This window comes from Drosophila rhopaloa, unplaced genomic scaffold (genome assembly GCF_018152115.1).
Source record: "Drosophila rhopaloa isolate 14029-0021.01 unplaced genomic scaffold, ASM1815211v1 contig_2, whole genome shotgun sequence".
In the NCBI taxonomy this organism is placed as follows: Eukaryota; Metazoa; Arthropoda; class Insecta; order Diptera; family Drosophilidae; genus Drosophila; species Drosophila rhopaloa.
In genome coordinates, this window is record NW_025335083.1 from 26,204,605 (window position 1) to 26,219,724 (window position 15,120).

The 15,120-nt window shown below is 40.1% G+C and overlaps 1 protein-coding gene across 1 annotated transcript; it reads left to right on the top strand.

Moving 5' to 3' along the window:
• Positions 1-397: 397 nt before the first annotated feature.
• Positions 398-12,314, top strand: LOC108049079 (homeobox protein goosecoid). Its single transcript, XM_017130127.2, has 3 exons — positions 398-1,234; positions 2,344-2,711; positions 11,306-12,314. The coding sequence occupies exons 1-3, from the start codon at positions 619-621 to the stop codon at positions 11,576-11,578; spliced, it is 1,257 nt and encodes a 418-aa protein (XP_016985616.2). The 5' UTR covers positions 398-618; the 3' UTR covers positions 11,579-12,314.
• Positions 12,315-15,120: the final 2,806 nt, after the last annotated feature.

Sequence of the window (15,120 nt, forward strand, 5' to 3'; positions counted from 1 at the left end):
TGTGAGTTTGTATCTGGTATCTGAGAGTTTGTATCTATATCTGTAAAAGAACTGGCCTGACGACTCGACAACTTGTCGGGCGGCACGCTCTCACAACAGTTTCGCAGCTCGAGCGGACAAGAAGGGTTCCCGGTGGCTGAAAACCTGTAAAAAATTACCAAAAACCACGAAGCGATTTTAGTACGAGTTTCTAGTGCGACCTAGTGGATTAATCTTTACTTAAAAATAGTTTTTCAAAACGTTTTGTGTGAAAGAGTGACGGAAAAGCATTTTGCAATCAAAAAAGTTCCAAAGACTCCATTGAAATTATCTGTTAACATCCTTGTTAAGTGGACTTTCCCCTGATTACACTGAAAAACATTTTCCGGGACCGAAAAACATTTTCCTGCCCGATAGTCCACAGACGCCTTCAAGATTCTCTCCTCACTGTGGACCCCGGCGACGCTGGCGGGCGGCGCAACCAACGGAGGAGGCGGCAGTGGCAGTGGCAGTACCACCACCTCCAGCACCACGCCCGACATTCCGGCCTCCAAGGCCAAGTTCAAGATCACCGTCGTGAGCACGCCCAGCCCCTCCCCACCGCCCACGCCCCCGCCTGCAGGTTCTCTGCTTGCCCAAATGGTCGAAACCAGTTCCCCGCCGGCAGGTTATACACTCAAAAGATCGCCCAGCGATCTCGGCGAGCAGCAGCAACCACCAAGACAGATCTCCCGTTCTCCAGGAAACTCGGCCGCCTATCACCTGACCACCGCCATGCTGCTGAACTCCCAGCAATGTGGTTACTTGGGCCAGAGACTGCAATCGGTGCTCCAGCAGCAGCATGCCCACCAACAGTCGCAGAGCCAGACCCCATCCTCCGATGATGGCAGCCAGTCGGGAGTCACAATTTTGGAGGAGGACAGAAGAGGAGGAGCTGCAGCCGCATCCCTCTTCACCATCGACAGCATTTTGGGCTCCAGGCAACAGGCTGGAGGATCTGCTGCGAGCCAAGGCAACCACATCGCCAGTAATGGCAGCCAAAATGGACTGACCTCGAATGGCATCAGTTTGGGCCTGAAGAGGAGTGGTGCCGAGTCGCCCGCCTCACCCAACTCAAACTCCAGTTCCAGCGCCGCCGCCAGTCCCATCCGACCACAGAGGGTTCCTGCCATGCTGCAACATCCCGGCCTACATCTCGGCCACTTGGCGGCGGCAGCGGCAAGTGGTTTTGCCGCCTCCCCCTCGGATTTTCTAGGTAAGAAGAGCTAACTCATCATTTACTTCTGTCCTTCAACATTAATTTAAGGATCGAAATTGGAAAATTTTGAATGTTTATTTAAACTTCTATAAACTTTCTTAGATAGTTATCCCAGTAAAATGGTCTTGTGTTTCGATAAAAAATTGTGAATTAAACTAAACGACCTTCATAAAGCTGCTTCTTCAAGACTTAAATAAGCTGATTGAAAGGTTTTGTAAAAATGGTTTCATACGAATATTATTTAATTCCTCATATCCCTCGAATGTACAAGGTTGCAAAATATTTTTTTTCGGCTTTTTATCGAAATCTTATTCACAAAACACCTTGAGGGAACGAGAAACCCACTCATGCAGTCAGCAATCACCCATTCACCCACTCTCATCCTGACATCCTCATCCTCACCCACTGAACAGAACCACGCTCATTCCTAAGCGAATCCTGAATGGCATTATTCATAATTAGGCAATGATCCGTGAAAGATGATTCCGCATTTCCCTTCCATTTCCCTTCGATTTTGCGGTGAGAGGATTTGCATTGGGGTCTAAGTCTTAGATTGGGCCTGGGAAAAACTGCTTCCGGGGGTGGCTTTAAGATGGGCTCGGGTCTTGTGTGGATTCAAGCGTGGATCTCGGCGGAGATTTATGCAGAATCCCGCTTAAATTCATTCAAAGGCTCCCCCGCAGGACATGAATATTAAAAACCTGGGTGCAACTTTTTCCCGTAGCTTGCTGCAACCGGAAACGGAAGCCTCACATATGCTTACAGCTGGGGTCAATACACCAGATTCACTTTAAGATATTTTATCGAAATATGTTATTGGTAAATTACATTATTGGTAAATTTGTCCAAAGTGTTTTTATTACTTTATTTTTGTTTAAATTCCTCATTTAAGTAAAATCTTAAAAAAAAAAAAATTACTACTTATTTTACCTTTACTGTAAAGCCAGCATGGCGGCGTTTTATTTTCCGCCATTCGTTATGCGCATTTTTAAGGATTTACCCAGGAATATAAAACTTACCTCGCCTCCCTTGCCTTGCTTATATGATGATGATATGACTGTTATTACAGCCAGCGAGTAATGAATTTTCTTTTTGTTTTTGTGCAGTGGCGTACCCCAACTTTTATCCAAACTACATGCACGCGGCTGCGGTGGCGCATGTGGCCGCTGCTCAGATGCAGGCGCATGTGAGTGGAGCAGCCGCCGGATTGGCGGGTCACGGGCACCACCCGCACCACCCCCACGGACATCCACACCCCCCACATTTGGGCGCCCACCACCACGGCCACGGCCAACACCACCTGGGGCATCTGGGCCATGGGCCACCGCCGAAGAGAAAGCGTCGCCACCGCACCATTTTCACAGAGGAGCAGTTGGAGCAACTGGAGGCCACCTTCGACAAGACCCACTATCCGGATGTGGTGCTCAGGGAGCAACTGGCCCTCAAAGTGGATCTCAAGGAGGAAAGAGTTGAGGTGAGTTCAGAGTTTGTGCAATCTCAGAGTTTGAGTAACTTTAATTTTATAAATCGGATTTAATGATTTTACTCAAACATGTAAAAAGGTTTTTAGAAGAGTTTAGAGTTTGAAAATCGTTTAAAATTTAAATGACAAGGGTTATTTTCGTTAAATTATAGAACAAGAAACAGATAGACCAAAAAAATTTATAGTAACCATATCCAAAAGTCAACAAACACCTTTTATGACTAAATTACATAATCAGTCACAATTCAAAAGAGTTTACCAAAATTACTTTTGATAATAGTTTTTCACTTCTGATGTGTGATGAACAAACCGTGCCTTCAGTTCATAGCAACCATCCCCCAACATTTAAGCAACAACCTTTTCTTCTATTTGGCTCTAATTTTACGCTCGTTTTAATTCCCGGCGTGAAACCAATTGAGTGCTACCCCCACGCTCTTGCCCACTAACCATCATGAATCAGATTCGAAATCAGAATCTCTGGCATCTGCATCGCAATCTTTCTTCTCTCCCCGAATTCTCCTCTGAGAACTTCTCGTTGTTTATTTAGTTGTCAGCGGCGTACATTTTGCGGGGCTTCTTCGCCGGCGAAAGCAAAACAATGCCAATCCCAATGATTCACTTAATTTGGGTAATGGGACTCGGAATACAACCGCATATTTAAACGGATGGTGATGGTTATTTGCTTGGTGGTTGTCCCTGAATCGTATCATTGGCAATGTAAATATGCAAGGATTCCGTCTGCTGCGTCCTTGTAAATCCCACCCCAGGGGCCCCAAGGGATGAACCATCCCTTTAACATCGACAATTGTGATTCAAAGTCCATTAGTGTCGAGGAAACCCGACAACAAACAAACAAATTGAGAGGTCACCAAGGAGGAATGTGACGACACAAGTTGACAATTTAATTTGTTCTCAATTTTGGTGCATTGATGGGTGGATATTTCGCGTCTTTGATAAAGATTAACAACGCTTTTCGGGACCCCTTAGTTGTTGTTTCCCTGACAATCTGTTTGTCAACCGGTCAAATGTTAATCTAACCCATCCAACCCCAGTATGGAACCCCTTCTTTGAACACCCTTACCTTTCGGAACGTAGGAAGGCGGACAAGTGCGACATTTGTTGACACTCGAAGGGGTGTGGGCTTATGTTTAGCCTTCAGCTTAAGACAACTTACACATTAACATTACTAACCATTTAGGATAATGAGCGGCGTTACTTAACCTGCAGGCGAATTGACGCCTGCTTTTTGATTAGGCGACAAATGTTGGCCGCGGGTTGTCAGCATTTAAATCCTAAGCGGATTAGAATACAGGTTGTAAGTTCAAGGCGGGAGTTCTTAATAAAAATTAAAAACTGAGATGGGGAAATGATTTTCAGACTTTTCAACTAATTGGAAATCGGGGTATTCAAATCTGCCAGCTCATGGGGGCGACTAATTAACATACAACACACAAAAAGAGACTTCAAACTTGTCTCTGACAAGCAAAGTGGATGAAGAAAGAGACGGCATCAATACCCAAGTAAATCTTATGCTCAGTCATCGCTCGTCATTGACTTAAGCAGCATAATCAACTTCAAGCTCTGGCTTCCAACTTGGAACCGCGGCTTTTGACTGCTACTGTTTAGCATATTTGCATGCCAAGAGTTGCCACTCGAGACCCCTTGCGTCTCCTAAGACCCCAGTGGACCATAAGTGGCAATAATTATTGAAAATCTTGCCTAAGACAAACAGCAGCAATAACAAAAGAGAAAACAGAAGGGAAAAAGTGAACAAAATCGAAGCCTACACAGGGGTTACTCTAGCAGAGAGTCTCTATTATCGGAGATCTATTAAGTAGCCGATTGGAACACATTCGATTAGAAATCATATAGTTAAAAAACCTTTCACACCAAAAAGGGTTGAGTAATCTCCATTGAATTCCAAGGTATCAGAGAATATTTTGCTGATCTAATTAAAAACGGATTGACTCTTATTTCGATGTACAAGTTTGAGATTATAAAACTTGTATATCTGGTTTAATACAGAAATCGTCAATTAAAACCATTATTAAGTTATATTCATTCCCTGAAAAAATAATTCGCTTTTAATCATTTCTATGTAAGCTAAGCGAAGGCATACCAGAATTAGTGACTACACATTTTGCATAAAGCTCGGTTCTCACAGAATTGTTTTCAAACCTTTTCGTAATTATTCATTTCCCATCCAAACGAAGTTCAGCATACAAATGATCTGCTTATTTTGACTCCATCATTTACAATTATTATTTTTATTTAGACACTCGAGAGTCGGGTGGTATCGGATCGGATTGGTTTGAATAAGATGGAATGGATCGAAGATCGGGTAAAACAGTAGCCCTACCTGCACAGCAAACAAACTCGTTCCTTTGTCCGTCTGCCTCTCTTTTTTCGCCTTGCCTTCTTTGGTGCGTGCAAGTCAAATACGCCTAATCCCGCAGCTCAAGTGATAGCGGTGATTTCGTTCTCCGATCTGCCAGATAGAGAGGGATATATGGGAGAAATGCCTGGAGGGCATTTCAAATATTTGCCTTAGGTCGTCGCCAAGAAATTAGTAATCATCAGCTTGGCATAATTTGTGCTCCCCTCGCCTTTCGATCGCTTAACTCTACAAATATTGATGTTACCCCTTCGCAGACATATAGAGAGTGGAAAAAGACGGCAGGCAGAAGAATGTGCCCACTCATCACTCCTCCATTGTGAACTGATCTGTGTTGTGTCTGCTGTTTTCTCCTACTTTGTCGTTTTGTTTTGGCCAGGACTTGAAAAGGGCTTGTCACCCTGCAGTCTTTCTTTCTCTTAAGGATCATCCTATATCTCAAGCGTTGCCGCTTTGAAGTTGCACAATTGAGAGGCTTCAACTTCAAAAGGGGTTCGAATTTTTCCAAGCCTGGGCCACCTGCGTTGGCAATTAACTAAAATACGGTTTTATTATTATTATTATTATTGTTGTCTCTCGTTAGATACAATAAACGTATCTCCTCCCCGATGTTTGTTTAGCCTCGAAATTGAATTAAAAACGGCAATGAGCTGTAATCATCAGATTTTCGTTAATTTTACCCGAGGTCACGAAACACGAACCCGCAACCAACAACCCACCACCCACTGAGTGAGCCACTCAACCACCCACCTTCTCCCGCAAATCTCACACCCCAACTGCCGCCAGTAAATGCTGTTGTTATAATTTTTCATAATTTTCCATTATTCAAACACTTGAGTTCGAGGATGCGAATATTTCCGTATCCCCCCGAGAATTTGCGGGCAGCAAAGTGCGTTTATAACCTCGAGCCATGGAAAATGGAAAGGGGCAGGACTTTTCCGAGGGGGGAGACACTTTTTCCATGTTTTCTTTACAGTTTTGGCTGTCGAAGCGTGTAACCATAGACAAATATTATCGCAGGGAGGAAAATTGCCCTCGAAGCTGCATAAATTTACACAAAAAACGCACGTTAAGTGAGCGGGCGGTGGGTGATAAAAGGTGGAGGTGGAAGGGACAGGTGCACTCCCTGCTAAGCTTTTAAAAGGTCGCCCGTGTCGGCGATTAGCAAATGTCCGGAAAAATATGGTATCTTTTTTACGATTTTTGAGGGTGTAAATTCATTAATTTTAATGGGGAAAATGTCAGAAAAACAGGAACAAATTTGGTGGCTTTTAACCTAAATTCAAAGAATTAGTCATGTTTAATTAACAGGCACCGGTTGATTTTTTATAGACCACTTTTAAAGTACTGGGGTACTAAACATTAAAAACATGTAAAGTTTTGAGTGAAAAATGTCAGTACAAAAAAAATAACATCGATTTTCGTAGCTTTATGCTAGATTTATAAATTTTTAACACTGAACCTTCTTAAATAAATATTTAGTTCTTCTCAAATATTGGATTATGTACAAATTTTATAAAAAGTACATTTATACATTATAATATAAGCAATAGATCAACAAATGTTTAGACCCACCAAGTTAGGTTATGTTCGCATCCTCTCTTCTACGTTTCTCCTTCTAAAAGGAAGTATAATAAAAGTTAATTGAATTTCAATGAACTCATGACATTTCCAATAAGAAATTTCAAGAACAAAACATGGCCGCGATATACATGTATGTGTGCATGTGTGCATTGCGTGAAAGGTGGCAGGGCGTACACATGTATGTGTACATATTTTGTGAGCATTTTTTGTTTTTTTACCGTTAAGGGCATATTTGTGGAAGTTTTAGTGTCTTTAAAATCATATTTATTTGTCACACATTACAAGAGTTTTACGCTCGTACTATCAATTCCCTTTTATTTGCTTTATTTCAATGAGTACAAACTAGCGCTTACCCCATTGCATTTTCACCGGCTTAGTTACAATTAAGTTGCCTCTACACTTTTATTAATATTGCACAACACAAAGACAATTTTCTTAATAAAATCACTACATTTTCAATTATGTATTGCCTTTAAACCACCAATAAAACAAAAAATCACTTTGTACTTTTGCCAGACTGCAGCTCTTCCAGCCATTTGCAGTTTGTTGTTGGATTCTTTGCGTCTTCTCCAACACCTTTTCTGGCATTCTTAATTTGGCACTAACGCGATCTTAGTGCCGTTATAGAACTTAAATTCAAATCTTGAAATTAAAATCTTAAATTGATCATTAAATTGTTGTTTTAAAATAATTTTGAATTTGCTCTGCATTTATTATATATTCTATATAGGATTGAAGATGTCTCCTTCAAGCTTTTTTTTTAATAATTAAAACAAATATATAACATTAAGGCTATTTATATTGTTTTTAAAAACGAATTATTCTGATTTTAATCTCCATTGAAATTAGTGAAGGAGATATTCTATGTCGGCACTTTAAACAGTGCACATATGCACTTAACCCCTATTTGCCTGGCTTAACCTCCACCATACACTTAAATAAAAGGGGGAAGGAATGTGCGTAACGAGCAATTTTCATGGCTGCGCGATTTTAATCCAACAACACGACGAAAACAGCGTCAACAATTTGCCAAAAAAGGTTGGATGAAAATTGTGAAATTTGGGGGGGCGGTGATGCTCCACCCATTTTGGTGACGAAGTTTCCAACCGACTTGTGCTGCAAATTTTCACTAATTAGAGTGACTGGCAAAAAGGCAGCCGCCATTTTGTGTTTTTCGCCGCTCCCCACACCACCCATTTTCCCATTTTCCACTCCTCCCCGTTTTTATTAACCTCTGCTAGACCCAACCAAGTAATTTCCCTTTTTATTTTTTGCCCGCCTGGCGTTTCGATGTATTTTGGCTTTTGTCGGGGACACAATTTTCCGGGCCTGGAAAAACACGGAAAAATTAGGAGGGAAAATCGAAAGAGCAGGTGCAGCGATTAACGAAGCGCAAAGTTATCATAGCAGTGCAACTATGTGCTGCATTTTTGGAAACATTTCATGGTAATCCAGTCACGCAGTCAGCAGACTGGCCAAAAAACCCAAAAATAACACACACATCATGATGGTCAGTCTGGCATAATGCCCCGCCCCTTAAATTTTCGCAATTTCCCAGGGGGCGGAAAGGGGGAGGGGGCGTAGCGTAAAGCGCTTTTGTAGTTAATTAAAAATCAACTGCCGTGGGTCTGTTTGTTCAATGGATTTCATGCACGTTTTCGAATGTGTGCCGCTTCGGCCTTTTCGCCCCCTGGAGTTTCCACCGCCCCTCGATTTTCCTGCGGTATCAGCGATTTATGCGCTTTTGGATGAAAAATCTGTGGCAATATTTGCAGTGGCCAGTGGTTCCACAGATCTCGCGAATCCAAGGCGCAAGCCAATGCATGTCAAGTTCGGAGCTTCCTGGCCCGAAAAAATGTGCACCAGGCTCCTTTCTACACTGTAAGAACAAGGACTCGTTATTCACTCGGAATAATGATCAATCTAAAAATCCTTTTGATGTAAAGGAGATATTTACTGTTTTGAATCATGATTTTGGATTCATCTGGTTTTGACTAATGAATCTTTTTGATTTCAGTTATTTAACCTTTTAATGTGTATTTTCACTAATATCTTTTCAATTTCGAGCCCCAAGATGTTTCTGACCTTTTGCGTTTTGAAACGAAGTAATTCTTCGACTTCGAACATCCTTTTATCTCAGTGGGCAAATGCAGTTTCGCCATTTTGTTGCCATGTTGTCGAAGCCATCAATCAACATGGAAATCGCACACCACACAGATTTTCCCCCTGAAACCGCCACTTTTTTCCTCTTTGTTTATTTAATTTCTCCAAATTTCCACTGCGATTTTGGCGAGCGTGCCAGCCAGCGAAAAACGGCAAAAAACGCGCCCGCGGTTATGGCCAAATTGTTGTGCGTTAGTCAGATTTTAAACGCGTGGCGGAGGAGGGCGAACTTCCGCCCTGAACACTGTTGGCCGTACAAATTACGGGATTAGCAGAGCGCGTTTTTTCCGGCGCACACACATAAATCTCAAACCCGGATTTTATAGTTCCGTTGGTTTAGGGTTCAATGCGGTTCGCTGGCTAACATTTAATTAAAATATGAAACTTTAATAAGCGAAAATGCCGAAAAAAACCAATCAGACGGCAAAAATGACCCGTGGCAAAAACTTTAATTTTTTTGGATTTAGAATTTATGGATTAAAACTGTTGCATAGGTAATTATGGTGTTAGTTTGTGTTGACATAATTAAGCTGACTAAATCACAAATTCATTGCCGCAATTTTTGAAAAACGCGACGCGTTTGTCTGGCCATTTTTGTTGTTTTAATAACTTAAGCTCGTAAAATTATGAAAATTATGAAAATAAATATGTAAAATATACACGTAAGAGAGGGAGTTGTCAAAAATCTAATTAGGCCGAGGAGAAAATGAAAAATAAATGCAAATTTCAACTGACATTTGGCGAGGACATCAAACGCGTTGCCAACTGCCAAAGTTCAAAGGTTGCTAGGGCAAAGCAAAAAAATAATGAAATCCTAAGCAAATAAGTCCGGAAAAGCAGCTGCAAAAATGTACACAAATTTAATGCAAACTTAAATGAGCTCAAATATGAAATTCATAGCTGCAGAGATTCCCTTGCTTATAAGTTTATCGCATTTCTCTTTCGTTGCCACATTTTCCACTGCCACTTCCGCTTCCTCTGTTATTTCAACAAATTCAGTCGATTTGCTGCATAAACATTTCCCGAACCCCAGAGAAATCTCAACTTTTTCCTCGAATGATAACATTGTGGAAAATCAACTTTTCCACCGCTGCTAATTGTTCTAATTAAACTTTTTCCTGGCCGCCTGACTGCAAATTTTCGCTCCGAATTTCCCCAGTATTTATTCAGCAAATAATCAACAAACAGACGGACAAATAAACAAATAGGGGTTGCAAACTCACCATTGCACTCGGATTGGGCAAATAGAGAATCGCAGGGAGAATCTCCGGGAGAACGCAGAGAATGAGAGAAAAGACTCCGCCCTCGAAAGAGGAGTGGGTTTTTGGGGTAGCTTTGGGGGCTAATGACAAGACAGATGGGTTCACTGCCCACGAGGGTGATTACATAACGGATTCGTATCCCCCCTCTTCAACACCATCACTCCCTGATGATACACTCCCTTTCCCCAGAAGAGATAACCTCCTGATGATGATTAACCCCTAAGTCACTTCACAGCCGCCTTTTGTTTTAATTAACTAAGTAGAAGAGGGTGGAGATTGAGGCCAAAAAGGGGTTAAGTGGGGGTTTTGAAGGTTATAGGTGGGGTAGACCAGCCTTACGGGTTCACAGACGCGAAGGGCGTGGCCAATGTCTAATTAAAAGGACAAAAAAGAACAAGTAATTCCAGGGGTAAAAATAAGGGTTTTTTAACCTGACTTATCAGAAACACAAAAATTACAGCAGTATAATTGGTTCCAGGTAAATCCAACCTTTTTCGGCTTTAGGAAAAGTAGGGAATTTACCAAGGGAAAAAAATGTGGCACATAAATATTTAAAACAATTTCTGTGACTTAACAATTTAGATATAACACAATGATTTTATTATTAATATATTCCTCCTCTGAAAAACATACATTTTTAGCCAGCTTTTTCCATTTCCTTTTGAACTCACACCTTTCTGAATTCTCAATTAATTACAATTACAATAAGTCATCTCATTAAGCCCAGAAATATGAGAAATGGGAGTTGGAGGATTGCTGTCCCTGGCAACTGGCTAAAAGATAAACGCCTAGATTGAGAAACGAAGACTTGGAAAGGCTAAGAAATGAGAGAGGGGCGAAAATTACTTAAAATATTTATAAGCAGAAGACCCAAGGGGCAGAAGAAAGAATTTCCGAGCAAAACGGATGAAAGTGTTTTTGAAGCCCCGCGCTTTTGAGTAACCTAGGTAGCCACCCAATCACCCAAGTCACCTGCCCACTGAACCATTCCATTTAGCAAAGCGAAACAGTTGAGTAACTTCGAGTTTGTTACAATTTATAAGCTTGTAAAAAGAATTTAGACATTATGTATTTATGTATTTTTCTAAATTAAAATTAATAAATAATATATAAGCAAATATAAATAAAACTGTTTTGAATTTGCCCGTATTAACAGATTACTTTTTATGCTATTTTTTCAGGTTTGGTTTAAGAACCGTCGGGCCAAGTGGCGCAAGCAAAAACGTGAGGAGCAGGAGCGGCTGCGAAAGTTACAGGAAGAGCAATGTGGCAGCACCACCAACGTCACCACCAACGGCAGCAGCGGTTCCGGCACCACCAGCACCACTGGAAATGGTTCTGGACCCGTGAAATGCCCCGGATCCGATCACTATTCAGCGCAATTAGTGCACATCAAGAGCGATCCGAATGGGTATAGCGACGCCGACGAATCCTCCGATCTGGAAGTGGCCTAAACTGAGGCCTGGCAGTGGGTGTATATATGCAGAGTTAACCAAAAGTTGTAGGATTATTCCTAGGGCCAGTGGATCAATGTCGAATCGGGGCTCAGAATTTATTTAAATTAAAAAATATATTTATTTTATATCATTTAACTGGTACAATTAAAAATATATATTTTTATTTGTTGGATGTACAAGCTGCATTTACTTACAATCTGTTGAGGGTAATTAAAATTTGTTAATTGAGTTAACAAACTTGTTTATTTACTGAATTGTTTACATGACTGAGTATTTGAAATTAATAAATTCAAGGAGTAAATTTAAAAGGACATTGCAAAATCGGCCCTTATCTGATAAGTTTTGTTTTGTATATAGACAAGAAGGAGAGCATTTTTGAACATTTTTTGTTACTAAGTTATAAGTTGAAAAGAACTAAGAAACGCCAGAGGAACTAGAATAGTATCTTAATTATATTTAGTAAAATCTGTACAGTCACTAATTTTATGTAAACACGTATGTGCGCGATTGTATGTATTAAACTATGTAAGTGTGAATGCATTTTGTCTTAATTGTTTCGTGTCCTGTGTCCAAGTCCAAAGTTAATTGCATCTAATAAACAAATATCCATTAAAGAGTATTGATTAGTAAGCGAAACATACCATACTAGACGAAAGTTAAGTGTCATTCCTCCAACGATTAATTCTAATGTTAAAACTAACTTATTGAAAACCGAAAATAAAACAAAAAACTCGCCAAAAGTCAAATGAAAATGCCAAGAAAAGTTGTTTAGCTCTGGATGGGAAACTTGGTATGATAAGTCGGAAGACCCGGCGAGAGGCTTTCACACCTGCCACTCCAGGTAATAGGAGATCCGAGGATAACTACAAATGGGACAGGAAAATTGGGGGAAAACTGCTTCGAAAATGGGGGCGGCAGCGGTCAGCCTGTTAGCAGCTTCGATGGACACTTTAATGGCTTCGCCTCCAATCAATTTGCAGACAGACACGGACCACACAAAGGATCTCAAATGGAAGTGGATGGGGGGCAAAGCTATATGCATCCGCATCTGCATCTTCTCCGCTCTGCGGCAGATGTATCTGCATGTCCTCTTTGTTGGCCATTTTCATTCTTGCATTGCGAATCAGGGGCCGTGCCAAAACAAGATGGGAAAGCAACTCAAATCATCCCCTGCACAGAGAGAAAAAGGTAACCTAGTTTGTTAAAAAGATACAAAAGCAATGCGTTTCCGTTGGTAAAAATTTAAAAAGGTTAAAACTAAAAAAACAAAAATTGTGGATAAACCTTGTTAATCTTTTTATGACCTCATCTCTAATAAAATATTGTTTAAGCTTAAACAATTTAACAAACTAAAATTATAAATAATTTTAAAATAGCCTTAAAGAATTGAGAAAAGGGAGAATATTTCTATTTACATTTATTGCAAGACGTTAAGAACTCAGATCTATTTTTATCCTTGTTTAATGTACTTTATATTTTATGTTAAAAAAACATTCGAATTAATTTCATTTTGGGAAGTGTCATTATTGTCCTCGGTTCGACTTACATCACCGCCCCCAACTTTATGCTTCCTCGCATTCTGCCACCCGAAATTTGACTGACAAATTGTTTCCTTTGGACTGTATTGTGTCCTTTTCAGCTTGTTTTTCTCCCCATTTTTTTGTTGTGTTTTTTTCTTTGCCAAAGTTTCCATCTTGTTATTTCCTTTTGGCAGAGCAGGAGCTGCAAGTTCAGGCCCATTGAGGTGAGAGACTTCGACGACTCGATTCGATAGCTAAAATTCAAATTCAAATTTATTCTATCTTGACCTAAGTTGGCTCTTTCCCTCTTTATTTGGTCCTCTGTTCCTGAGTCACCATTTTGTGCTCTGTCATTCCCCTGACTTATATTTGCATAGGCCCATATACCATCCCGTACGATATGATCTCGAGTTACCCGCAATCTCCAATCCCGAATCCGGATCCGGGATCCTTGCTTCTGGTTTTTGCGTCGGGTTTTGTTTGCTGCCCGTTAATAGTTCGTGTAAAAATCTACAAATATTTGCACTCTATTAATTTTTCTTATTTCTTTTTTCACTCCCCCCGTCCCAAACCGTTCTCGTATTTCTTTTGTTTTTCTAGTGCACGCTTCGCATAATTTTTTCCGTTTTTGTTCTGTATCAACACGAAATTTAATATACACTTCCCCCGACACAATTTCCCCGCTGCTCACCAGTTCATTGCTATTTACTCGCATACAGGAGTAAATGCTTTTTTTTCATATTTTAAAATAAAACTTTTAAGCGATAGGTAAGGTGCGTTTAAAAGTTATATGTGCTAGTTAGTTTTCCATTGCACTAATTTTAAAATATTCTTAGAATTTTAGTATTAAATAGGTTGAACGAAATGTATTTAAATCTTAATCTAAGTTATTCTCATAATTTGTAATATACATATTTTAAAAAAACATTTTTTGAGTTCGTCAACACAAGATAGAGATAGGATTGAATTTTTATATAAAATAATTGTAACTCAGAGAAATTAATCTGGGTTTGTTGTCTTTTTATCAGTATTGTATTTGATCTATTTGTGTGAGCATTAACTATTTTTGTATTAAAAAAAAATTTATTTAAAGACCTATTTCACGCACTGTATGCGGATCAAAAAAATGTAAACGTGTTTTTTATACAGTTTTTTTTGACAATTTTTTTGACCCGCGTATGTATGTATGTATATGTAGCATATGAAATATTTACCCATTAAATTTGCCTTTAATTAAATGTGTTTGCCTCCCTGCCCCCAAGCTCGTTCCCCTCCGACTGCTTTTTTCCTTGTTTAACGGAGCCAAGGGAGGAGGTCGACATTTCGTTTGTTGCAATAAAAATATTGTTAATTGCAATTTATTCACATGAACACCTCTTCGTGATCCAAACGGAAACACGGAGGTCGCGGACGTGGGGCCAGAAGTCATTTCAGTCGCATTCGATTTTAATATTTCATTATTTAATATGGCCCTGGCAGTCGGTAGAGAAGGTGGGCAGGAAATCGAATGCATATGCATAATGAATAACTCATTTAGAGAGATTCATGAGTGTCGGGGAAACTAATTGGGAACGGATTGGACCGGCAGTGGAATTATGTTGGGACATTGGAAGAGCATTGCTCCGGGGAAGGATTAAAGCCGATTCAGGTTGCAATGATGCTGTTATAGGAACTGCTTATAACATATTTTAAAGATATGTGCATAGGAAAAAAGTAAATTATTTTAAATCCTACTGATTATAATTAAATGTATTATGTTTACAACCATTCTAATTAAAGGTGTTTTTTAAGGAAATCATTCGCGGTTGTTAACCATTGTCATATGAAATTGAGGTATACATGTCAAAACCAACAAAATTCCACATATCAAATCCATCAATAAGAACAGTCCCGGTGGTCGACCCATGTCATAGCTCCTGGCAAGAATCCTGCCATAGATTAGCAGATGGAGCAGGTGAGTTTAATCCATAAAATGTGCGATTATTGCGTTTATGCGGCCCGGGGCGCATTCGAAATAAA

What these genes read in the sequence shown, in the direction of transcription:
- LOC108049079 (XM_017130127.2), top strand. Translation starts at nt 619, where the DNA reads ATGGTCGAAACCAGTTCCCCGCCGGCAGGTTATACACTCAAAAGATCG. An exon ending in CTCCCCCTCGGATTTTCTAG is followed by an intron (nt 1,235 to 2,343) that starts GTAAGAAGAGCT and finishes GTTTTTGTGCAG; the next exon opens with TGGCGTACCCCAACTTTTAT. An exon ending in TCAAGGAGGAAAGAGTTGAG is followed by an intron (nt 2,712 to 11,305) that starts GTGAGTTCAGAG and finishes CTATTTTTTCAG; the next exon opens with GTTTGGTTTAAGAACCGTCG.